Source organism: Mobula birostris, chromosome 1 (assembly GCF_030028105.1).
Source record: "Mobula birostris isolate sMobBir1 chromosome 1, sMobBir1.hap1, whole genome shotgun sequence".
Classification (NCBI taxonomy): domain Eukaryota; kingdom Metazoa; phylum Chordata; class Chondrichthyes; order Myliobatiformes; family Myliobatidae; genus Mobula; species Mobula birostris.
Genome location: NC_092370.1, coordinates 77,427,982 through 77,453,633, shown reverse-complemented (window position 1 = coordinate 77,453,633; position 25,652 = coordinate 77,427,982). Strand labels below are relative to the sequence as shown.

At 43.9% G+C, this 25,652-nt stretch overlaps 1 protein-coding gene across 5 annotated transcripts in view; it reads right to left on the bottom strand.

Moving 5' to 3' along the window:
• The window catches only part of psma8 (proteasome 20S subunit alpha 8), a 36,800-nt gene that overhangs the window by 8,876 nt on the left and 2,272 nt on the right, over nt 1–25,652 (bottom strand). For 3 of the 5 annotated variants that reach the window (XM_072257723.1, XM_072257733.1, XM_072257714.1), the window contains exons 3-5: nt 20,977–21,101; nt 19,398–19,520; nt 14,652–14,771 (exon numbers count right to left, since the gene is read on the bottom strand). In XM_072257723.1, coding sequence (XP_072113824.1) covers nt 14,652–14,771; nt 19,398–19,520; nt 20,977–21,101 — 368 coding nt within the window. Of the gene's footprint in view, nt 1–4,519; nt 4,700–14,651; nt 14,772–19,397; nt 19,521–20,976; nt 21,102–25,652 lie in introns of those variants that run through there. The other 2 variants (XM_072257704.1, XM_072257743.1) reach the window with 2 other exon arrangements.

The following is a 25,652-nucleotide window of genomic DNA, read 5'->3' as shown; positions in this document are numbered from 1 at the left end:
CGAATTGTAAGGGGTCCAGTTTGGGTGGTAGCAAGCTGCAGATGTAATCCTTGACAACCTCTCAAACATATGCTTACTATTGAGATGAGTGCGACAGGACGCCAGTCGTTCAGGCACATTATCTTGGTCTTTTTTTGGTACAGGGACAATGGTGGATAATTTGAAGCAAGAGGGCACTCTACACTGGGAGAGGGAGAGATTAAAAATGTCAGTAGACATACCTGCCAGTTGTGTTGCACACACCCTGACTACTCGCACTGGGATGCCGTCCGGTCCCGCAGCCTTGCAACTGTCCACTTGTTGAAACCATCTGCGTACCTCAGCCTTAGAGATGACCAGGTTGCAGGTTGTAACAGTGGTTTTCCTTGGAGGCACAGAGTTAGCAACATCGAACCGAACGTAAAAGCGATGGAGCTCATCTGGGAGAGAGGTCGCGATGTTGGCGGTACCACAACATTTGGCTTTGAAGTCAGTGATGGTATGCAGCCCTCACCACAAGTCACGTTAGAAGAATCAGGTTTATTATTACCGCATGTGATGTGAAATTTGAATAATAAACAAATCAATTATGTATATTGAATAGATTTTAAAAAGTGCAAAAACAGAAATGCTGTATATTAAAAAAAAAAGTGAGGTAGTGTCCAAAGATTCAATGTCCATTTAGTAATTGGATGGCAGATGGGAAGAAGCTGTCCTGAATCGCTGAGTGTGTGCCTTCAGGCTTCTGTACCTCCTACCTGATGGTAACAGTGAGAAAAGGGCATGCCCTGCTGCTGGAGGTCCTTAATAATACATAGACATAGAAAACAAGTGCAGGAGTAGGCCATTCAACCCTTCGAGCCTGCACCGCCATTTATTATGATCATGGCTGATCATCCAACTCAGAACCCTGCACCAGCCTTCCCTCCATACCCCCCGATCCCCATAGCCACAAGGGCCATATCTAACTCCCTCTTAAATATAGCCAATGAACTGGCCTCAACTGTTTCCTGTGGCAGAGAATTCCACAGATTTACCACTCTCTGTGTGAAGAAGTTTTTCCTAATCTCGGTCCTAAAAGGCTTCCCCTTTATCCTCAAACTGTGACCCCTCGTTCTGGACTTCCTCAACATCGGGAACAATCTTCCTGCATCTAGCCTGTCCAATACCTTTAGGATTTTATACGTTTCAATCAGATCCCCCTCAATCTTCTAAATTCCAACGAGTACAAGCCCAGTTCATCCAGTCTTTCTTCATATGAAAGTCCTGCCATCCCAGGAATCAATCCGGTGAACCTTCTTTGTACTCCCTCTATGGCAAGGATGTCTTTCCTCAGATTAGGGGACCAAAACTGCACAAAATACTCCAGGTGTGGTCTCACCAAGGCCTTGTACAACTGCAGTAGTACCTCCCTGCTCCTGTACTCAAATCCTCTCGCTATAAATGCCAGCATACCATTCGCCTTTTTCACCGCCTGCTGTACCTGCATGCCCACTTTCAATGACTGGTGTATAATGACACCCAGGTCTCGTTGCACCTCCCCTTTTCCTAATTGGCCACCATTCAGATAATAATCTGTTTTCCTATTTTTGCCACCAAAGTGGATAACTTCACATTTATCCACATTAAATTGCATCTGCCATGAATTTGCCCACTCACCCAACCTATCCTAGTCACCCTGCATCCTCTTAGCATCTTCCCCACAGCTAACACTGCTGCCCAGCTTCGTGTCATCCGCAAACTTGGAGATGCTGCATTTAATTCCCTCATCCAAGTCATTAATATATATTGTAAACAACTGGGGTCCCAGCACTGAGCCTTGCGGTACCCCACTAGTCACTGCCTGCCATTCTGAAAAGGTCCCGTTTATTCCCACTCTTTGCTTCCTGTCTGCTAACCAATTATCTATCCACATCAATACCTTACCCCCAATACCGTGCGCTTTAAGTTTGCACACTAATCTCCTGTGTGGGACCTTGTGAAAAGCCTTTTGAAAATCCAAATATACCACATCCACTGGTTCTCCCCTATCTACTCCACTAGTTACATCCTCAAAAAAATTCTATGAGATTCGTCAGAAATGATTTCCCTTTCACAAATCCATGCTGACTTTGTTCGATGATTTCACCGCTTTCCAAATGTGCTGTTATCACATCTTTGATAACTGACTCCAGCAGTTTCCCCACCACCGACGTTAGGCTAACCGGTCTATAATTCCCCGGTTTCTCTCTCCCTCCTTTTTTAAAAAGTGGGGTTACATTAGCCACCCTCCAATCCTCAGGAACTAGTCCAGAATCTAACGAGTTTTGAAAAATTATCACTAATGCATCCACTATTTCTTGGGCTACTTCCTTAAGCACTCTGGGATGCAGACCATCTGGCCCTGGGGATTTATCTGCCTTTACTCCCTTCAATTTACCCAACACCACTTCCCTACTAACATGTATTTCGCTCAGTTCCTCCATCTCACTGGACCCTCTGTCCCCTACTATTTCTGGAAGATTATTTATGTCCTCCTTAGTGAAGACAGAACCAAAGTAATTATTCAACTAGTCTGCCATGTCCTTGCTCCCCATAATCAATTCACCTGTTTCTGTCTGTAGGGGACCTACATTTGTCTTTACCAGTCTTTTCCTTTTTACATATCTATAAAAGCTTTTACAGTTAGTTTTTATGTTCCCTGCCAGTTTTCTCTCAATCTTTTTTCCCCTTACTAATTAAGCCCTTTGCCCTCCTCTGCTGAACTCTGAATTCCTCCCAGTCCTCAGGTGAGCCATTTTTTCTGGCTAATTTGTATGCTTCTTCTTTGGAATTGATACTATCCCTAATTTCTCTTGTTAGCCACGGGTGCACTACCTTCCTTGATTTATTCTTTTGCCAAAGTGGGATGAACAATTGTTGTAGTTCATCCATGCAATCCTTAAATGCTTGCCATTGCATATCCACCTTCAATCCTGAAGATGTCCTGGGTACTTTGTAGGCTAGTACTCAAGATGGAGCTGACTAGATTTACAACCTTCTGCAGCTTCTTTCGGCCCCTTCGTACCAGACAGTGATGCAGCCTGTCAGAATACAGTCCAATCTACCGATTCAAAGCAGTCCTGTAGGCGCACCTGTGCTTCCCTTGTCCATACCTTCTTGGTCCTCACTGATGGTGCTACAGTCTTCAGTCACTTCCTATACTCAGGGAGTAGAAGTATAACTAGGTGATCAGACTTCCCAAAGTGAGGGCGTGGAATAGCTGGGCAGGCATCTTTGATGGTGGTGTAGCAATGGTCCATTGTGTTGTTTCCTCTGGTATTGAAAGTGATCTGTTGATGTTAATTGCTTAGTGATTTTTTCAGACTGGCCTGCTTAAAATCTCCCAGAACAATGGTGAAGGCATTAGGGTGCGCTGTTTCGGGCATGTTGATCCCATTGCCCAGATCATCTAAAGCCTGCTAGACATTGGCCTGAGGTGGAATGTAAACCGCTACCAAAAGGAGTCCGGAGAATTCCCATGGTAGGTAAAAAGGACGGCATTTTATTGCTAGATATTCCAGGTCTGGTGAGCAGAATTGGGACAGCGCTGATATATTTGTACACCAAGAAGAGTTGATCATGAGGCATACTCCTCCACCTCGCTTTTGAGAGTCCCTATAGATTTATCCTGACGGTGTATAGTAAACCTGTTGATCTGGGTTGCTGTATCCGGTACAGAAGGGGTTAACCAGGATTCTGTGAAACAAAGGAAACACGTGGTCCTAATGTCTCTCTGACTCAGCCCCCTAGCTCTGAGATCTTCTATTTTATTCACCAGAATTCATGTTGCACATTTGCCAGCAAGATAGCTGGTACAGGTTTCCCCCGCCATCCGAAGGTAGAGCGTTCCTATGAAGCGGTTCATAAGCCGAAATGTCGTAAAGCAAAGAAGCAATTACAATTTATTTATATGGGAAAATTTTGTGAGCGTTCACAGACCCAAAAATAACCGACCAAATCATGCCAAATAACACATAAAACCGAAAATAACAGTAACATATAGTAAAAGCAGGAATAATATGATAAATACACAGCCTATATAAAGTAGAAATACTTTTCCACAATCATTGCCTGAACTGTTCTCCGTAGCGAAAATCTCACGCAAGCGCACTCTGCAGAAACACAGCACAAGCGCCGTCAGCAAAAAACACGGCACAAGTGCTCTCCAGTAACCTTTAAGCTATGAAGCTGCCAAATCATACCAAATAACACGTAAAAATACACAGCTGATGCAAAGTAGAAATAATATATGTACAGTGTAGTATCACTTACCGGAATCGGGACAGCGCCGAGCACACTGGTGGTGTGTTAGACTGAGTCGGAGTTTGGGTGGTGCAGTGGCCCCCACCCTCCAGGCAGCGAACCAATACCGATCCGCGAAGCATGCAGGGGTACAGCGGTAGCTCGGAGGCACCCAGCACATCCTAAAGAAAAAAGCCAAAATAAACAAGCTAATTAATTAGGTGCCGCCCAGCACGTAATTAATTAGCATGTTTATTTCAGCTTTTTTCTTAAAGATGTGCTGCGTGCCTGCCGGCTACCGCTGCATTCTCCACGAATCGGTATTTGTCCGCGGCCTGGGGGTTGGGGTGGTGGGACACTGGGGTGTCATCTCATCGATCAGGGCAGACAGCTCATCTTCTCCTATCTCTGCCTGCCTCGATGTCGAAGGTCGAGGTTCGTCGTCTGATGTGGAAGGCTTGAAAAACGACAGTACAGTATGCTTGACTGCTGAGCCTCGCACATTTTTCTATCATACAGTTCTTTGTAAGGACTCAAACCATCTTGCAAATATGCTGTGAACTGATGTACTTTTTCAAAATTAAAGTCGTACTTTATCATTACTCATTCAGTTTCAATTGTAATCCTTTCCTCTTGCAATTGCATCAGCTGTTCATCTATCAGTTCTTGGTCATGGGATGCCAAAACCTCTTCAACATCATCTTCGTCAACTTCCACAAGCCAAACCCACTTTGTCCTTACTTCGTTCACCACGATCGAAACGCTCAATTATGTCTAGTTTTACGCTAAGTGTAACACCGTTATGAGCTCTTTCAGGCCTTTCCAACACCTTAGAACTCAACTTGCTAATGGCTGCTCACGGGCACGTGTTTAGCAATGCTGGCGAGAATGCCGCTCCCGGGGAGAGTGCCTGCTCGGGGCATGCGCTGATTTTTTTTCGCAACAGTGAAAACACCTTCTATTAGCGAAAACAGGGAACTAATGTAGGTCTTTTGTAACAGTGAGGTTTCGTAAAGCGAACATTCGAAATGTGGGGGACACCTGTATAGGGAGTTTAAAACCTCGGTTCCTAAAACGCACTTGTAACCCCGACCTACACCCGTGCTTCCTCCAAGGTGTCCTCCATAGGCGCTTCTGACCACAATCAGTATTGTTTCCAACAGTTTTAAGAAGCGATAGTTCGTTTAAACACATTAAGAAATCTTTGTTGACCATACTGACCTTGAAAGCAGTTGTGCTTTTTAGCAGTATCTGCCCGAAATAGGAATATTTAATCGTAGCCATTGAGAGTACTGCTGCTACTCAAGTTGTGCCTAGGCGCCCCAGAAGTCAACTATTCGTTGTGAATCTTGACTCAAACTTGTCCCTATATTGTTGTTTCGCAGCCTTGATAGCTTTGCACAAATCATAGCTGCATTACTGTACTGGATTTTAGAGGAATTGTTGTGGGGGAGCAGGTGGGTAGGAAGATCTTATTGAAATTTACTGTATATTGAAAGGCCTAGACAGAATGGATGTGGAAAGGATGTTTCCTATAGTCAGGAGTCTAGGACCAGACGGCACAGCCTCAAAATACATGGTTGGCCCTTTAGAATAGACACGAGGAATTTCCCCACGAGGGAAATCTGTGAAATTAATTGCCACAGACTGTTGTGGAGGCTAAGTTACTGGGTATATTTAAAGCGGATGTTGATTACTAAGGGCCTCAAAGGTTGCAGGGAGATGGTAGGAGAATGGCGTTGCAAGGGAAAATATATCAGCCTTCATCAAATGGCGGAGCAGACTCGATGGGCCGCAGGACAAATTTTGTTCCTGGGTTATGATTCCCAGCATCCAAACATTTTTGGATCCCTATTCAGGGTCCATAGCCTGCTGGTTAAGAAATTTATTTTTATTTCCATCCTTTATGCCAACTTACCTTGAGATTATGACCCATGTTCTTGAGACCCTAGCCAGGGGTATCATTTACCCCATCAACGCCCTTTAGAACAGAGACAAGGAGGAATTTCTTTAGCCAGCAGGTGGTGAATCCGTGAAATTCATTGCCACAGTTTCTATGACAAGACCACTCATCATTCTAAACAAACGTTGATCCTGACCATTTGAACTCTCCTCACAGGATGAGCTCCACCCCAGGAATCAGTGAACCTTGACCTCTATAGAGATGAAATTGATTGTATATATTGAAGGCGTACCAGTGAATGGAACACTTTACAGCGCCAGCAATTGGGGTTCAATTCTCGCTATTGTAAGGAGTTTGTACGTTCTCCCCATGACTGGTTTTCTCCTGGTGCTCCAGTTTCCCCTCACATTCCAAAGATGCACGGGTTAGTAAGTTGTGAGCATGCTATGTTGGTGCCAGATGCGTGGCAACACTTTGTAGGCTGCCTCCAGCACATCATTAGCCTGTGTTTGTTATTGACACAAAACATTTCACTGTATTTTTGATATATATGTGACAAATAAAAGTAATCTTTATATCCTACCTTGGGTGTGTGATCACAGCTAAGCACAGAATTCCAGCAGCAGTCCCACACAACTTTAACAACTGGAGCAGGACATCTCTAATCTTGTCCTCATGCAATCAAATCCAACATTTTGCTTACAATTCTACTTATCATCTACAAGGCTCTCGTCAGGAATGTGATGGAATACTTTTCAATTACTTGAATGAGTGCAACTTCAACACTGAAGAAACTCAGCGCTGTATAAGACTTAACAATCTATTTAATGGGTTCCCTATCCACGACTATTTACTCACTCCACCACTAGACAATGTGTCCCATCTTCAGGATGCACTGCAGCAACTCACCAAGACAACATAATCACAGGGAACATCTGCTGGAAGTTGATTCCAAGCCACACGCTATTCTTACTTGGAAATATATCACTGTTCCTTCACTGTCACTGGGTCAAAATCCTAGAACTCCCCAACAGCACAGTGACTCAACAACCTCGACATTCAAGAAGACAACTCACCACCACCTTCTCAAGGACAACTAGGGAAAGACAATTAAATGCTGGGTCAGCCTGGGAACCCAACAGTGCTTGAATAATTTTAAAAGAATTCCTGATCCTCGAACGTGTTGTCAGAAGTGGGCCAACTCAAAACCTAGGATAATTGAGAAAAGAACCAAAAGCAGAATCACGGAGTCATGGCTCAGAAAATCCTGTAACCATACCAAAAGGCTTCAAAAGAAATGATCTGTCCTCAGGAGTCTAAGGAATTCAAATGCATGTTTTGAGGAGTCATATCACAAAAACAGGCTCTACGACCCAACTCATCCATGGTGACCAAAACTGAGATAGTCCCATTAAGCTGTGTTTGGAATACTTCCGGAGTGCCTAGGTGCGACTCAAGTAGCAGCAGTACTCTCAATGCTTACAATTAAATATTCCCGTTTCAGCCTGATACAGCTAAAAAGCAGAACTGCTTCCAAGGTCAGTACAGTCAACAAAGATGTCTTAATGCGTTTAAGCGAAGTATCGCTGCTTAAAACTGACAGAAACAACATCGATTGTGGTCGGAAGTCCCCATGTAGGATACCACGGAAGTGCGGGTGCAGAGCGGGGGTTACAAGTTAGTTTAAGGAAATGGTATAGTGCCTATACCGACTATCTTGCTGACAAACGTGCAGTCCCTGGTGAATAAAATGGATGATCTCAGAGCTAGGGGGCTGAATCAGAGGGACATTAGAACCACGTGTTTCCTTTGTTTCACAGAATGGAACACCCCTTCCATACCGGATGCAGAGATTCAGATCGATGGGTTTATTATACACCGTCAGAATAGATCTATATAAGACCATAAGACAAAGGAGCAGAAGTAGGCCATTCGGCCCATTGAGTCTGCTCCGCCATTTTATCATGAGCTGATCCATTTTCTCCTATTTAGTCCCACTCCCCTGCCTTCTCACCATAACCTTTGATGCCCTGGCTACTCAGATACCTATCAATCTCTGCCTTAAATACACCCAATGACTTGGCCTCCACTGCTGCCCATGGCAACAAATTCCATAGATTCACCACCCTCAGACTAAAAAAATTTCTTCGCATTTCTGTTCTGAAAGGGCGCCCTTCAATCCTTAAGTCATGCCCTCTCGTACTAGACTCCCCCATCATGGGAAACAACTTTGCCACATCCACTCTGTCCATACCTTTTAACATTCGAAATGTTTCTATAAGGTCTCCCCTCATTCTTCTAAACTCCAAGGAATACAGTCCAAGAGCAGACAAACGTTCCTCATATGTTAACCCTCTCATTCCCGGAATCATTCTAGTGAATCTTCTCTGTACCCTCGCCAACATCAGTACATCCTTTCTTAAATAAGGAGACCAAAACTGCCCACAGTACTCCAAGTGAGGTCTCACCAGTGCCTTATAGAGCCTCAACATCACATCCCTGCTCCTATACACTATTCCTCTAGAAATGAATGCCAACATTGCATTCGCCTTCTTCACTACTGACTCAACCAGGAGGTTAACTTTAAGGGTATCCTGTACGAGGACTCCCAAGTCCCATTGCATCTCAGAACTTTGAATTCTTTCCCCATTTAAATAATAGTCTGCCCGTTTATTTTTTTCTGCCAAAGTGCATAACCATACACTTTCCAACATTGTACTTCATTTGCCACTTCTCTGCCCATTCTTCCAATCTATCCAAGTCTCTCTGCAGACTCTCCGTTTCCTCAGCACTGCCGGCCCCTCCACCTATCTTCGTATCGTCAGCAAACTTAGCCACAAAGCCATCTATTCCATAATCTAAATCATTGATGTACAATGTAAAAAGAAGCGGCCCCAACACTGATCCCTGCGGAACACCACTGGTACCGGCAGCCAACCAGAATAGGATCCCTTTATTCCCACTCTCTGTTTCCTGCCAATCAGCCAACGCTCTATCCACGTATGTAACTTTCCCGTAATTCCATGGGCTCTTATCTTGTTAAGTAGCCTCATGTGTGGCACCTTGTCAAAGGCCTTCTGAAAATCCAAATATACAACATCCACTGCATCTCCTTTGTCTAGCCTACTGGTAATTTCCTCAAAAAATTGTAATAGGTTTGTCAGGCAGGATTTTCCTTTAAAGATTTCATGCTGAGTTCTGCCTATCTTGTCATATGCCTCCAGGTACTCTGTAACCTCATCCTTGACAGTTGACTCCAACAACTTCCCAACCACCGATGTCAAGCTAACAGGTCTATAATTTCCTTTTTGCTTCCTTGCCCCCTTCTTAAATAGTGGAGTGACATTTGCAATCTTCCAGTCCTCCGGAACCATGCCAGAATCTATCTTTTGAAAGATCATTGCTAATGCCTCCGCAATCTCCACAGCTACTTCCTTCAGAACACGAGGGTGCATTCCATCTGGTCCAGGAGATTTATCTACCTTTAGACTATTCAGCTTCCTGAGTACTTTCTCTGTCGTAATTGTGACTGCGCACACTTATCTTCCCTGACACCCTTGAGTGTCCGGTATACTGCTGTCTTTCTCAGCGAAGACTGATGCAAAATACTTGTTCAGTTCCTCTGCCATCTCCTCATCTCCCATTACAATTTCTCCAGCATCATTTTCTATTGGTCCTATATCTACTCTCACCTGTCTTTTACTCTTTATATACTTGAAAAAGCTTTTAGTATCCTCTTCGATATTATTTGCTAGCTTCCTTTCATAGTTAATCTTTTCTCTCTTAATGACCTTCTTGGTTTCCTTTTGTAAGGTTTTAAAAACTTCCCAATCCTCTCTCTTCCCACTAATTTTTGCTTCCTTGTATGCCCTCTCTTTTGCTTTGACTTCTCTTGTCAACCACGGTTGTACCCTTTTTCCACTCGAAAATTTCTTTTTTGGAATATACCTGTCTTGCACCTTCCTCATTTCTCGCATAAACTCCAGCCACTGCTGCTGTGCTGTCTTTCCCGCCAGTGTCCCTTTCCAGTCAACTTTGGCCAGTTCCTCTCTCACGCCACTGTAATTTCCCTTACTCCACTGAGATACCGACACATTAGATTTCGGCTTCTCTTTTTCAAATTTCACAGTGAACTCAATCATGTTATGATCACTGTCCCCTAAGGGTTCCTTCACCTCAATCTCTCTAATCACCTCCGGTTCATTACACAATACCCAATCCAGTACAGCCGATCCCCTAGTGGGCTCAACAACAAGCTGTTCTAAAAAGCCATCTCGCAGACATTCTACAAATTCTGTCTCTTGCGATCCAGTGTCGACCTGATTTTCCCAATCCACTCGCATGTTAAAATCCTCCACAATTATCATAACACTGCCCTTCTGACAAGCCTTTTCTATTTCCAGTTGTAATTTGTAGTCCACATCCCTGCAGCTGTTTGGAGGCCTATAAATAACTGCCATCAGGGTCCTTTTACCCCTGCTATTTCTTTGCTCAACCCATAAAGATTCTGCACCTTCCGATCCTATATCACCTCTTTCTAATGATTTAATATCATTTCTTACCAATAAAGCCACGCCTCCCCCTCTGCCTACCTTCCTATCCTTCCGATACACCGTGTATCCTTGGACGTTCAGCTCCCAGAGACATGCATCCTTTAGCCAGGTCTCAGTGATGGCCACAATATCATACCTGCCAATCTGTAGCTGTACAACAAGATCATCCACCTTATTCCTTATGCTGCGTGCATTTAAGTACAACACCTTAAGACCAGTATTTGATACTTTTTGCTTTGATTTCACTGCAACTTTATTGCACTGCAACTCATCCCAATGGCTACAAATTTGCCCCATCACCTGCCAGTCTTTCCTGACATCTTTACTGCTCACTATCTTAGATTTACTTCTGTTTTCCCCTTCCTCCGCTCTGTCATTCCGGTTCCCATCCCCCTGCCAAGTTAGTTTAAACCCTCCCTAACAGCTCTATTAAACTTTCCCACCAGGATATTGGTCCCCTTCGGGTTCAGGTGTAACCTGTCCTTTTTGAACAGGTCATACTTCCCCCAGAAGAGGTCCCAATTATCCAAGAATCTGAAGCCCTGCCCCCTACACCAGTCTCTCAGCCACGCATTCATCTGCCTGATCCGACTATTCTTGCCCTCGCTAGCACGTGGCACAGGTAGAATCCCAAGCAAACTCCTGCCTCAGCAAGGACCTGGACCCACTGCAATGTGCCCATCGCCACAACAGGTCAACTGCAGACGCCATCTCAATGGCTCTCCATATGGCCTTTGACCACCTGGACAACACAAACACCTACATCAGGATGTTGTTCATTGACTATAGTTCAGCATTTAATTCCATCATTCCCACAATCCCAATTAAGAAGTTGCAGAACCTGGGCTTCTGTACCTCCCTCTGCGATTGGATCCTCGACTTCCTAACCCTTGGTGATAACATATCCTCCTTGTTGACAATCAACACTGGCACACCTCAGGGGTGTGTGCTTAGCCCACTACTCTACTCTCTATATACACATGACTGTGTGGCTAGGCATAGCTCAAATGCCATCTGTAAATATGCTGACGATATAACCATTGTAGGTAGAATCTCAAGTGGTGACAAGAAGGCGTACAGGAGTGAGATATGCCAACTAGTGGAATGGTGCCATAGCAACAACTTGGCACTCAACGCCAGTAAGACGAAAGAGCTGATTGTGGACTTCAGGAAGGATGAGACAAAAGAACACATACCAATCCTCATAGAGGGATCAGAAGTGGGGAGAGTGAGCAGTTTCAAGTTCCTGGGTGTGAAGGTCTCCGAGGATCTGACCTGGTCCCAACATATTAATGTAGTTATAAAAAAGGCAAGACAGCGGCTATACTTTATTAGGAGTTTGAAGAGATTTGGCATGTCAACAAATACACTCAAACACTTCTATAGATGTACCATGGAGAGCATTCTGACAGGCTGCATCACTGTCTGGTATGGAGGGGCTACTGTAACGGACTGAAAGAAGCTGCAGAGGGTTGTAAATCTAGTCAGCTCCATCTTGGGTACTAGCCTACAAAGCACCCAGGACATCTTCAGGGAGTGGTGTCTCAGAAAGGCAGCGTCCATTATTAAGGATCTCCAGCACCCAGGGCATGCCCTTTTCTCACTGTTACCATCAGGTAGGATGTACAGAAGCCTGAAGGCACACACTCAGCGATTCAGGAACAGCTTCTTCCCCTCTGCCATCCAATTCCTAAATGGACATTAAACCACTGGACACTACCTCACATTTTTTTAATATAGTATTTCTGTTTTTTTGTACATTTTTTAAATCTATTCAATATATGTGTACTGTACTGATTTATTTATTCCTCTTCTGTATTATGTATTGTATTGAACTGCTGCTTCTAAGTTAACAAATTTCACATCACATGCCGGTGATATAAACCCGATTCTGATATCCCTCTAAACATTACCCGTCCGTGAACCTGCCCAAAAGAAGTCCCAATAAAGTTTTCAGCCTGAAACATCGACTGATTACTTCCTTCCATAGATGCTCTCTGACCTGCTGAGTTCCTCTAGCATTTTTGTGCATGTTGCTCAAACCATGACAAATGTTAACCATCTGGCAAGGTGGACAACCCTGCAGCACCAAAGACAGAATGCCAACAGCTCACACACCTTAACATGAAATGCAACCATACTAAGGGAACCGATGCAGTCAAGACAACAAGGCTCAGTCGTATTGAAAGACAGGCGGCTGAGGAGCTTGCTCTTGCTCATATTTTCTTCTGTTATATCGGTAATACAGCAAATTTCCACTACAGGAATTCTGGTGCAGTTTTTCAGAAATAAAAAATGCCTTCAATTTTCCCAAGTTTAATGGCGGACAGGTGCCCAGTTTCTGCTATTAAATTCAAGCATTTCTGCAAGGTTATGTGGACCCTTCTGACTGGTACACACATAAAACAGTACAGGTTATTCAGCCCATGATGTGCCAGCTTTTAACCCAGATCAATCTAAGCCTTCACTTCCACATAACAATCAAATCCATGTGCCTATCTTAAGGGTCTCTTAAATGTCTCCAATGTTTGTCTTCACCACCACTGCTGGCAGTGCACACACCACTCTATAAAAACTACTTTTGATACTTGCCCTATACTTTCTTACAATCATCTTAAAATTATGCCCCTTGAATTAGCCCATTTTCACTCTAGCTAAAAGGTGCTGGCTGTCACTATCAATGCTTTTTATCATAAGACCATTTGGCCCATCAAGTCTGCTCTGCCATTTCATCATGGCGGATCCACTTCCCCTCTCAGCCCCAATCTCCTGCCTTCTCCCCAAAACTCTTCATGCTCTGACTAATTAAGAATTAATCAACTTCTGTCTTAAGTATACCCAATCACTTGGCTTCCACAACAGCCACTCTCTGGCTAAATAAATTCCTCTCATCTCCATTCCCAAAGGACATCCCTCTACTCTGAGGCTGTGTCCCCTGGTCTCAGACTCCCCCACCATAGGAAACATCCTTTCCACATCTACTCTATCAAAGCCTTTCAATATTCGACAGGTTTCAATGAGATTACCCCTCATTCTTCTGAATTCCAGTCAGTAGAGGCTCAGAGACATCAAGCATTCCTGATATGGCAAGCCTTTCAATCCCCAAAATAATTTTCATCTTAGACACCTCTCTGTCACCTCATTCTCCTTCACTCCAAAGTGAAAAGTCCTACCTCAGCTTTATCTCATAAGGCATGCTCTCTTTTTTTTTTAAAATTTGAGATACAGTACTGCAACAGGCCCTTCCACACCAAAGCCCCACTGTCACCCAATACAATGATGTGATCCATTAACTTACTAGGCTGTACATCTTTGGTATGTGGCAGGAAACCGGAGCACCCGAAGGAAATCCATGTGGTCATGGAGAGAACATACAAACTCCTTACAACCAGCAGCGAAACAGATCCCAGGTCATTGGGTGCTTCAATAGTTACATTAACACTATGTTACTGTGTCACTCCCTGGTAAATCTCCTCCATATCCTAAGTTTCTACATCCTTCCTATAATGAGGTGACCAAATCTGAACACAATAGTCTAACCACAGTTTTATCAAAGCTACATTAGCTTGTAGCTTTTGAACTCAATGCCCCAACTGAAGGTTACACATCATATGCCCTCTTAACAACCCCATCAACGCACATATGCTGTAGGAACTCAGCAGGCCAAGGAGTACCTATGGAAGAGTACAGTTGATGTCTCAGCCCAAAACGTCGACTGTACTCTTCCATAGAAGCTGCCTGGCCTGTTGAGTTCCTCCAGAATTTTGTGTGGTGTTTGGATTTCCAACATCTGCAAATTTTCTCGTTTGCTATCAACATGCACCGCAACTTGGAGGGACCAATGGATGTGCAGCCCAAGAACCTTCTGTTCTCCGCAGTGCTAAGAATCCTGCCATTAACTCTGACTTATGTGAAGAACAAACACTGTCTTGGCAATAATGAATTTCACTCACTTCCAGCAAAGCCTTAATTGCGAGCTTGATAGTGTCATTGTCTGTTGCCATTGCCTCATCAGTGTAGTTTTTTTCCAGGAACTCTCGGACTGTCTTGGCGCTGCGGCCAATGGCATTTGCCTGTTTGTACACACAAATTATATCTTAAGACATGCCTTCCCATATGCACAGAATATTCACTGATATCACATTTTCACATCAATAATTATCCTAATTGGTCAGAGTTCAGTTTCCAAGCAATCCTTTGGATTCCAGGATTAATAATTGTAAGTCACAGCAGAATCTTTGTATACAAACAACAAAAAAACTCTGCAATAAATAGATGCTCCGCAAGTTGCAGTATATCATATTCTGGTGGCAGTGGAGCAAGACTAGGAGGTTATGAGGTTTAATTCAGAGAAGTCCACATATAATTTCAAGGGTGATAATGGATGAATGCTGACATTCCAAGTGACAAGCAGAATCGAAAAAGCTCTTCAAAAGCCATCATTTCTTTGCTTGCACTTTTTCAACCAATTCCCAATAAATTCATGATGCATGAGAACCCAACTGGGCTCAGTATAAAGCAGCCTCTTCTCAGATGCTGAGGGACTGAAATCAGAATAAGGATGTGGAAATTCAACCCTTCAAGTCCTCTCCTACAATCAAGATGATCATCTAAATTCAGTGCCGTGTTCTAACCTTCTCTCCACATCCTTTCATTGATTAGTTAATTCCACTACCTTATTGTGAATACATCACAGGTAGAGTCACGATGCCTTCAGGAGTCCAGTCCGGAGGTTTGAGGCCTAATGTCTGCAAGTCTGGAAGTCAGATGCCTATCTGGGCTTGGAAGCCCTGCTGTGCGTGTGGGTGGGGGTGGAAAAGAAGCTTGTTTTGCTGTTCTTGGTTGTTATATGTTGGCTGCACAGTGTTCTGCTGAACATTATGGGCATGCCACGTTGGCACCATAATGTGTGGCAACACTTGCAGGCAGCCCCAGCACATCATCAGATCGCATTGGTTGCTAATGCAAATGACGAATTTTACTGAACATTGAGGTACATGGGATTAATAAATCTAATCAATCCCCCTTCAGCATTCTTGGTCATCCTATTACGTTGCTCCATGGTCCTGCTTGTCTCTCATCCTTTTTGCTTAATTTTGGGTCTTTCATTCCTGTCCTTGTTTCCTGTTCCTCAGTCTCTTCCCCTCCCCACTCATGCTATTCTGGTTCAAATCTGTTTCCCCCCCCCCCCCCATATAGAAACAGAAAATCTGTGGCAAGAGAATCAGAATTAACCTCTCAGGTTGGAACAAAAGATCTACAGCCTAACATTTAAATTGCTTCTACCCACAGACACTGTTTGATCTACCGAGTGTTTTATCTGTTCTTGCCGTGCAAGTTGATAGGGTGTATAAGGTGGTGTGTTGCCCTTCATTAATCAGGAGATTAAGTTTACGAGGTATGAGGTAATGTTGCAGCTCTAAAAAACTTCAGTTTGACCACACTTGGCATATTGTATTAAGTTCTGGTCATCTCACTGTAGACAGTATGTGGAAACCTTTTGAGGGTGCAGAGATTTACCTGGATTCTGCCTTTTGAGGAATGCTTGAGCAAGCTAGAGCTTTTCTCTATGGGGCAAAGAAGGATGGGAGGTGACTTGATAGAGGTGTTTAAGATGATACAAGACGTCAATTCCCCAGGGCAGAAATGGCTAATGTGAGGAAATAATTTGAAGGTGATTAGAGAAGTATAGGGGGATATCAGATGTAGTTTTTTTTAAAACTCAGAGAGACGTCAGTACATGGAATACACTGCCAGGTGTGGTGGTAAAAGCAGATATGTTAGGGATATTTAAGAGATTCTTAGACAGCTCTACATTTTTCTTTTATCCATGTGCCTATGGGGGAGGGAAGAGTTCGATTCATCTTACAGTAGGTTAAAAGGTTGGCACATCGTGGGCTAAAGGGCTTGTACTGTGCTATAATGTTCTATATTCTAGATCTGGAGCCGATTGTTATTTTTCAGAAAGTGAAAGCTGTTGGTGTTCAAAGGGACTTGGGTATGAATTACTGGGTTCACTAACAATGTGGAAGGTAAACTTTGGCCTTTATTACAAGGGTATGAACACAAGAAAAATGTCTAGCTCCAACTATACAGAGAGCTGGAGGGGCCTCATCTACAAGTCTATTCTGCCTAGGGAAGAATAAACTTGTGACAGAGGAAGTGCAGCAAAGCTTACCAGTGACTCCTGGAACAGAATATTTGTCAAATGACCAGGGATTAGGCAGACTGGGTCTTTACTCATTAGAGCTGAGAAGAATGAAAAATGCTCATTGACACAAAATTCCTATAAGACTTAATAAGGTAGATGCAACAATGAATCTTCTTGACTGTAGTATAAAGAACAAAGGGACAAAATCTAAGGTATCTATCATTGAGGACAATTTTTTTTGTTTAATTCTTCAAAAGGTGTAGAGAATATTTTGAATTTTCAACCCAAGGAGGCTAAGGGAGGGGGGCTCATCTGTTGAATATATTCATGGTTGAGGTCATGAATATATTCGGAATCAAAGAATATAAGATATGGCGGGTAAAGATCTGCAGTGTTGAAAGTGGGAGCAAACAAGGGGCAGAATGCCCTACTCCAACAGCGATAGTACGTCAGCTCAGAGTCAACATAGTTTTGTCGATCTCATAAACTGTAGTGATTCCAATCACAATCTCTGGTGGTGATGAGGAAGCCTACAGGAGTGAGTTAGATCAGCTGGTTGGGTGGTATAACAACCTTGCACTCAACATCAGCAAGACCAAGGAATTGATTATGGACTTCAGAAAGGGCAAGTTGGAAGAACACACAATTGTCCTCATTGAGGGGCCAGCACTAGAAAGGTGAACAGCTTTATGTTCCAGGATGTCAACATCTCAGTAGATCTGTCCTGGACACAACACACGGATGCAAGAAGGAGGCATGCTAGTATCTCTGCTTCATGAGGAGTTTGGGTATGTCACAAAAGACTCTTGCAAATTTCTAATAGCTGTACAGTAGAAAACATTCTGACTGGTTGCATCACAGCTGAGTATGGAGGATCCAACACACAGGTTGGGAAAAAGCTGCAGAGGTTTGTGGACTCAGCCAGCTCGACCATGGTGTTACGTACCCCGTAACTGGGTTGCCAAACCAGCAGAAATGGATCACTCAGTTGGAGTCTGGATTACTGGAACTAAGAAAGTTTTAAAGAAATAAGCAACACAGTACTCTAATCAAAAGGATAATAAATGCAACAGTTCAGCAATGATAAACACACATGTACACAGAACTAGGATAACAGGATCAATCAAGCTCTATCGTCGTCTAGGGGTAAATGACCAGTTTCAAAGTGACGCAAAGTTCAGTTCAATTGAGTTCAGTTCAGTTCACAGTAATCACTGCCGTGGCGGTGGACGGGGGTGGGGGGGGGGGGAGGGGAGAGGAGAGAGAGAGAGCGAATGAATATTCAAAACGGCTTCCAGACAGACCTTCGATATTCTTCGCAGTCAGCTTTCGGGTGAGCCCTTTGTAATGTCTTCTGAGGTCACCGATTGTGACCCCTCCGTTTCAGACACTATCGTTCCTCTGCAGTGAACCTGGCACCCAGGCAAGGGCGGACACACACCAGGTTCCTGCCGATCGTACCTTTCCACCCTGTGCGTCTATGGCTTGGTCCCGCGACCAGCGCTCCAAAAACTCCCACTGACTTGTGGGAGGCGCACCACTTCCAGGGTCTCGTTACCTCGTGGTTTCGCGTGTGTCCCGCCTTAGCAAACCTGTCCCTTTTTATCCCCCTGCTGGGGCATCGCCTGTCCATCACACTTCAAACAGTTCAGGGTTCAAAAAGGAGCCGATCTTGACAGTTCCCAGACCGATGTCTTCTTCCGTTAAACTCTCCCGTCTCTTCATTAACATTTCCAAATGCTGCTCCATTGTCTTCCTTATCTCACTTTCTCCTGAAGACAGGTGGCAGATCAACTGCTGATCCCACTGGTGCCAGCACAGGACAGTTAACATCTTAGTCTATGTGTACTTTTTGTAACCCTCTTTCGTCACAATGGGCACAACCTTCCACGTAATCGAGGGCTTCTTCTAGAGGTAGTGCCTCAATAAGGTGGTAATCATTGTCACAGACCTTCACCATCCAGGCTATGCACTCTTCATTTCTACCACTGGGCAAGCGGTACAGGAGCCTGGAAACCTACACTCAATGATTCAGGAACAGCTACTTCTCTGCCATCAGATTTGTGAATGATCCACGAATACTATCTCACTATTGATCTTTTGCAACTTATGGAAATTTTTATGTCTTTCACTGTATAGCTACCACAGCAATAAACTTCCTGAAATATGCCAGTGATAATAAATCTGATTCAGAAAGCTCCAGTGCAACAGGAAGGGGATCTACTTATGGATCAGATACCAAAGCAGAGATCCATCTGGTCTCCAAGCCTGACGCAAACAATCCTTTGAATTTTTTTTTTTTTTTTTTTAAAAAGAAAATGGAAAACTTTTTCCTGGTGTCCTGGCAACCATTTACACCTCACTGAACACAACAAAAAAGATAGATCTGGTGGGCCCAGAATCACATATGACCAAATAAAGTCAGCAAATCTCCTTAATTGAAGTAAAGGAGGCAGTATCCACAGTAAAACATAGTTCAAGTCACCTTTAGAGCTAGTGAGTACATATCCTTATTCTGTCAGTCCTCAAGAGAAAGGGAAACACCTACCTTCCAAGCTTGGTATGTCCCTGATGGGTCAGTTTGGTACAAACGTGGAGTGCCATCATAATCAAATCCCACAATCAAAGCAGAGATTCCAAAGGGTCTCCGACCATTGCTCTGTGTGTAACGCTAGAAAAAATAAACACACAGAACAGTTCTCACTAGTTGCAAGTAACACACAATAGTTCTCACTGTGGAGTCAGCTTTGGAATAAGTGAGCAGATTCAAGCTCCTGGGCCACGGTAGCCTTGTGGTTAGCGCAATGCTATTACTGCTTAGGACAGTCCAGAGTTCGGATTTCAATTCCAGCATCATGCGTAAGGAGTTGGTATGCCCTCCCCATGGAAGGTGTGGGTATTCCCTGGCTACTCCAGTTTCTCCCACCGTCCAAAGACTACGATTACGTTAATTGGTTATTGTTAATTTGTCCTGTGCTTCTGTCGAAAGTTGTTTCATTATGATTGGCTAGTTTAGAAAATGTAGCTGCTTTTCCCATTGGTTAGCCACCTGGTGTCCAGTTTCAAATATCCTGGATATAAGATAGCACGTAGAAGTGGTTTGTTCTCCTCCTTTGTTTAAGGCAAGAGGTGTACATAACCATTGGGAAGGTATGCTGTGTGTGTGCTTTTAACTAAATACGCTTGCTGAATATTCAACATTGTAGTTTCTGTAACTAAGGAACATGAATGTTTGATTAAATGTTACTGTTTGTAAATAAATGATTAGTATAAGATAGCACGTAGAAGTGGTTTGTTCTCCTCCTTTGTTTAAGGCAAGAGGTGTACATAACCATTGGGAAGGTATGCTGTGTGTGTGCTTTTAACTAAATACGCTTGCTGAATATTCAACATTGTAGTTTCTGTAACTAAGGAACATGAATGTTTGATTAAATGTTACTGTTTGTAAATAAATGATTAATATACTCATTCGCAGTCAGCGTTTTGGCTCACTCGCTAGATCCATGAACCTGATTCTAGATCAATGTCTCTTTGGGGCGGTGGGGAGTGCTTTTGCTATTGCTTGCATATTGAGAGGAGGGGCAGTGCTTCTGCTTGTGCAATGGGAGGGGTTTTAGGGGTACTGATGTTTCTATCATTCACTCTGTGGGGTTTCTTGTTTCACGGATATCTGTGAAGAGTAAGAATTTCGCGTTGTATTCTTTTTGCACAGCTTGCCTTCTTTTGGACATTGACATTTGTCTGTTTTGGTATTTTTTTTTCATAAATTCTATTGTTTTGTCCTGCAAGTGCTTGTTAGAAAATGATTCTCAGGATAGTATAACGTAATAAATATAGTTTGAATCTATATCCCTCCTGATTTTATACATCTTTGTAAGATCACCTCTCAGTCTCCTACAAACCAAGGAATAAAGTACTTGCCTATCCAACCTCTTCCCAGATAGAAATCTGCCTAAACTGTGGCAACATCCATGTAAATGTTCTCTGCACTCTTTAATAATACCTTCCTTGTAGCAGAGTAGACACAATGCAGAGCTATCAATTACTTTCCAGACCCAGTGATGTTTTTCAGAAATTTCATCACAACTTGCACCTTATTTTGAGGCAGAAATAGAATGAACCGCTACCTGCTTCAAAGTTGCAATGAATCGTGTTATGTACTCTACAGTGACTGGGTCTTCCACAGTGAGTTTGTGGCTCTGACATTCCACGCGAGCTCTGTTGATTACTATTCGAGCATCAGCTGTCAGACCTAGAAATGAAAGCAGAAGCAGTCAGGCAAACTTCTTGTTTACATAGTAATCTCAACAGTAACACAGCCAGCATAACAAAGAATCCACCCACCACAAACATTCTCTATTCTCCCCTCTCATTGGGCAAGAGATACAAAAACCAAAAGCACGTAACACCAGGCTCAAGCACAGCTTCGATCCCACTGCTATTAGACTCTTGAACAGATCTCGTCTACAATAAGATGGACTTGGCCTCACAATCTACCTCGTTAATATCTTGTACTTTATCATTGACCAGCACCGTACTCTTTCAATAGCTTTTAGGTTATTCGACATTGTTTTATCTTATTCTTGCTCAGTAAACTGTGTCATTATTTGATCTGTATAAACAGCCTGCAAGGCAAAAAATTTTACTGTTTCTTGGGGCATGTGACAGTAACAAACCAATACCAATATCATGAAACAAGTATCTGCTTTGGGCACAACTGCTATTCTGTGCAGCACTGGGCTGGTTCTGAAGAGTGATATTCCTCCAGCCAAATTCCCACCAAAAGCAAACACTACAGATGTTGGAAATATGAGGCTTTTCATTCCAGGACGAGGGAGATGTCATCCCCTTCTCGCAATTCCTCCATCTCTGCCGCATCTGCTCTCAGGATGAGGCTTTTCATTCCAGGACAAGGGAGATGTCCTCCCTTTTTAAAGAAAGGGGCTTCCCTTCCTCCACCATCAACTCTGCTCTCAAACACATCTCCCCCATTTCACGCACATCTGCTCTCACTCCATCCTCCCGCCACCCCACTAGGAATAGGGTTCCCCTGGTCTTCACCTACCACTCCACCAGCCTCCAGGTCCAACATATTCTCTGTAACTTCCGCCACCTCCAACGGGATCCCACCACTAAGCACATCTTTCCCTCCCCCCCTCTCTGCTTTCCACAGGGATCGCTCCCTATGCGACTCCCTTGTCCATTCGTCCCTCCCATCCCTCCCCACTGATCTCCCTCCTGGCACTTATCCTTGTAAGCAGAACAAGTGCTACACATGCCCTTACACTTCCTCCCTTACCACCATTCAGGGCCCCAGACAGTCCATCCAGGTGAGGCGACACTTCACCTGTAAGTCGGCTGGGGTGATATACTGCGTCCGGTGCTCCTGATGTGGCCTTCTATATATTGGCGAGACCCGACGCAGACTGGGAGACCACTTTGCTGAACGCCTATGCTCTGTCTGCCAGAGAAAGCAGGATCTCCCAGTGGCCACACATTTTAATTCCACATCCCATTCCCATTCTGACATGTCTATCCACGGCTTCCTCTACTGTAAAGATGAAGCCACACTCAGGTTGGAGGAACAACACCTTATATTCCGTCTGGGTAGCCTCCAACCTGATGGCATGAACACTGGCCTCTCTAACTTCCATTAATGCCCCACCTCCCCCTCGTACTCCATCCGTTATTTATTTTTATACACACATTCTTTCTCTCACTCTCCTTTTTCTCCCTCTGTCCCTCTGACTATACCCTTTGCCCATCCTCTGGGTTCCCCCGCACTTGTCTTTCTCCCCGGGCCTCCTGTCCCGTGATCCTCTCATATCCCCTTTGCCAATCACCTGTCCAGCTCTTGGCTCCATCCCTCCCCCTCCTGTCTTCTCCTATCATTTTGGATCTCCCCCTCCCCCTCCAACTTTCAAACCCCTTACTAACTCTTCCTTCAGTTAGTCCTAACGAAGGGTCTCGGCCCGAAACGTCGACTGTACCTGAGATGCTGCCTGGCCTGCTGCGTTCACCAGCAACTTTGATGTGTGTTGCTTGGAAATATCAATAATTGTTTTGGAAACACATAGGCCAGACAATATCCTTGAGAAAATAATGTTAACATTGCAGGTTAATAAGACCATAAGACAAAGGAGCAGAAGTTTGGCCCATCGAGCTTGCTCCGCCATTTTATCATGAGCTGATCCATTCTCCCATTTAGTCCCACTCCCCCGTCTTCTCACCATAACCTTTGATGCCCTGGTTACTCAGGTACCTATCAATCTCTGCCTTAAATACACCCAATGACTTGGCCTCCACTGCCACCCGTGGCAACAAATTCCACAGATTCACCACCCTCTGGCTAAAAAAATTTCTTCGCCTCTCTGTTCTGAATGGACGCCCTTCAATCCTTAAGTCATGCCCTCTCGTACTAGACTCCCCCACCATGGGAAACAACTTTGCCACATCCACTCTGTCCATGCCTTTCAACATTCAAGCTGTTTCTATGAGGTCTCCCCTCATTCTTCTAAACTCCAAGGAATACAGTCCAAGAGCAGACAAACATTCCTCATATGTTAACCCCTCATTCCCGGAATCATTCTAGTGAATCTTCTCTGAACTCTCTCCAACATCAACACATACTTTCTTAAATACGGAGCCCAAAACTACGCCAAGTAAGGTCTTACCAGTGCTTTATAGAGCCTCAACATCATATCCCTGCTCCTATACTCTATTCCTCTAGAAATGAATGCCAACATTGCATTCGCCTTCTTCACCACCGACTCAACCTGGAGGTTGAGTCCCAAGTCCAGTTAAGGGTTAACTCCCAAGTCCAGTTGCATCTCAGAACTTTGAATTCTCTCCCTATTTAAATAATAGCCTGCTCATTTATTTCTTCTGCCAAAGTGCATAATCATACACTTTCCAACATTGTATTTCATTTGCCACTTCTTTGCCCATTCTCCCAATCTATCCAGGTCTCTCTGCAGACTCTGTTTCCTCAGCACTACTGGCCCCTCCACCTATCTTTGTATCATCAGCAAACTTAGCCACAAAGCCATCTATTCCATAATGCAAATCATTGATGTACAACGTAAACAGAAGCGGCCCCAACACGGACCCCTGTGGAACACCACTGGTAACCAGCAGCCAACCAGAATGGGATCCCTTTATTCCCACTCTCTGTTTCCTGCCAATCAGCCAACACTCTATCCACGTATGTAACTTTCCCGTAATTCCATGGGCTCATATCTTGTTTAGCAGCCTCATGTGCAGCACCTCGTCAAAGGCCTTCTGAAAATCCAAATACACAACATCCACTGCATCTCCCTTGTCTAGCCTACTTGTAATTTCCTCAAAAAATTGCAATAGGTTTGTCAGGCAGGATTTTCCTTTAAGGAAACCTGCTGAGTTCTGCCTATCTTGTCATATGCCTCCAGGTACTCTGTAACCTCATCCTTGACAATTGACTCCAACAACTTCCCAACCACCGATGTCAAGCTAACAGGTCTATAATTTCCTTTTTGCTTCCTTGCCCCCTTCTTAAATAGCGGAATGATATTTGCAATCTTCCAGACCTCCGGAACCATGCCAGAATCTATTGACTTTTGAAAGATCATTGCTAATGCCTCCGCAATCTCCACCGCTACTTCCTTCAGAACACGAGAGTGCATTCTATCTGGTCCAGGAGATTTATCTACCCTTAGACTATTTAGCTTCCTGACTACTTTTTCTGTCGTAATTGTGACTGTGCACACTTCTCTTCCCTGACACCCTTGAGTGTCCAGTATACTGCTAATGTCTCCCTCAGTGAAGACTGCTGCAAAATACTTGTTTAGTTCCTCCGCCATCTTCTTATCTCCCATTACAATTTCTCCAGCATCATTTTCTATCGGTCCTATATCTACTCTCACCTGTCTTTTACTCTTTATATACTTGAAAAAGCTTTTAGTATCCTCTTTGATATTATCTGCTAGCTTCCTTTCATAGTTCATCTTTTCCCTCTTAATGACCTTCTTAGTTTCCTTTTGTAAGCTTTTAAACACTTCCCAATCCTCTGTCTTCCCACTAATTTTTGCCTCCTTGTATGCCCTCTCCTTTGCTTTAACTTTGGCTTTGACTTCTCTTGTCAGCCACAGTTGCATCCTTTTTCCATTTGAAAATTTCTTCTTTTTTGGAATATATCTGTCTTGCACCTTCCTCACTTCTCGCATAAACTCCAGCCACTGCTGCTCTGCCGTCCTTCCCGCTAGTGTCCCTTTCTAGTCAACCTTGACCAGTTCCTCTCTCATGCCACTGTAATTTCCTTTACTCCACTGAAACACCGACACATCAGATTTCAACTTCTTTCTCAAATTTCACAGTGAACTCAATCATGTTATGATCACTGCCTCCTAAGGGTTCCTTCACCTCAATCTCTCTAATCACCTCTGGTTCATTACACAATACCCAATCCAGTACAGCCGATCCCCTAGTGGGCTCAACAACAAGCTGTTCTAAAAAGCCATCTCGTAGAGATTCTACAAATTCTGTCACTTGAGATCCAGTGCCGACCTGATTTTCCCAATCCACTCGCATGCTAAAATCCCCACAATTATCATAACATGTCCCTTCTGACAGGCCTTTTCTATTTCCAGTTGTAATTTGTAGTCCACATCACTGCAGCTGTTAGGAGGCCTGTATATAACTGCCATCAGGGTCCTTTTACCCCTGCAATTTCTTAGCTCAACCCATAAAGATTCTGCACCCTCCAATCCCATGTCACCTCTTTCTAATGATTTAATATCATTTCTTACCAATAAAGCCAAGCCACCCC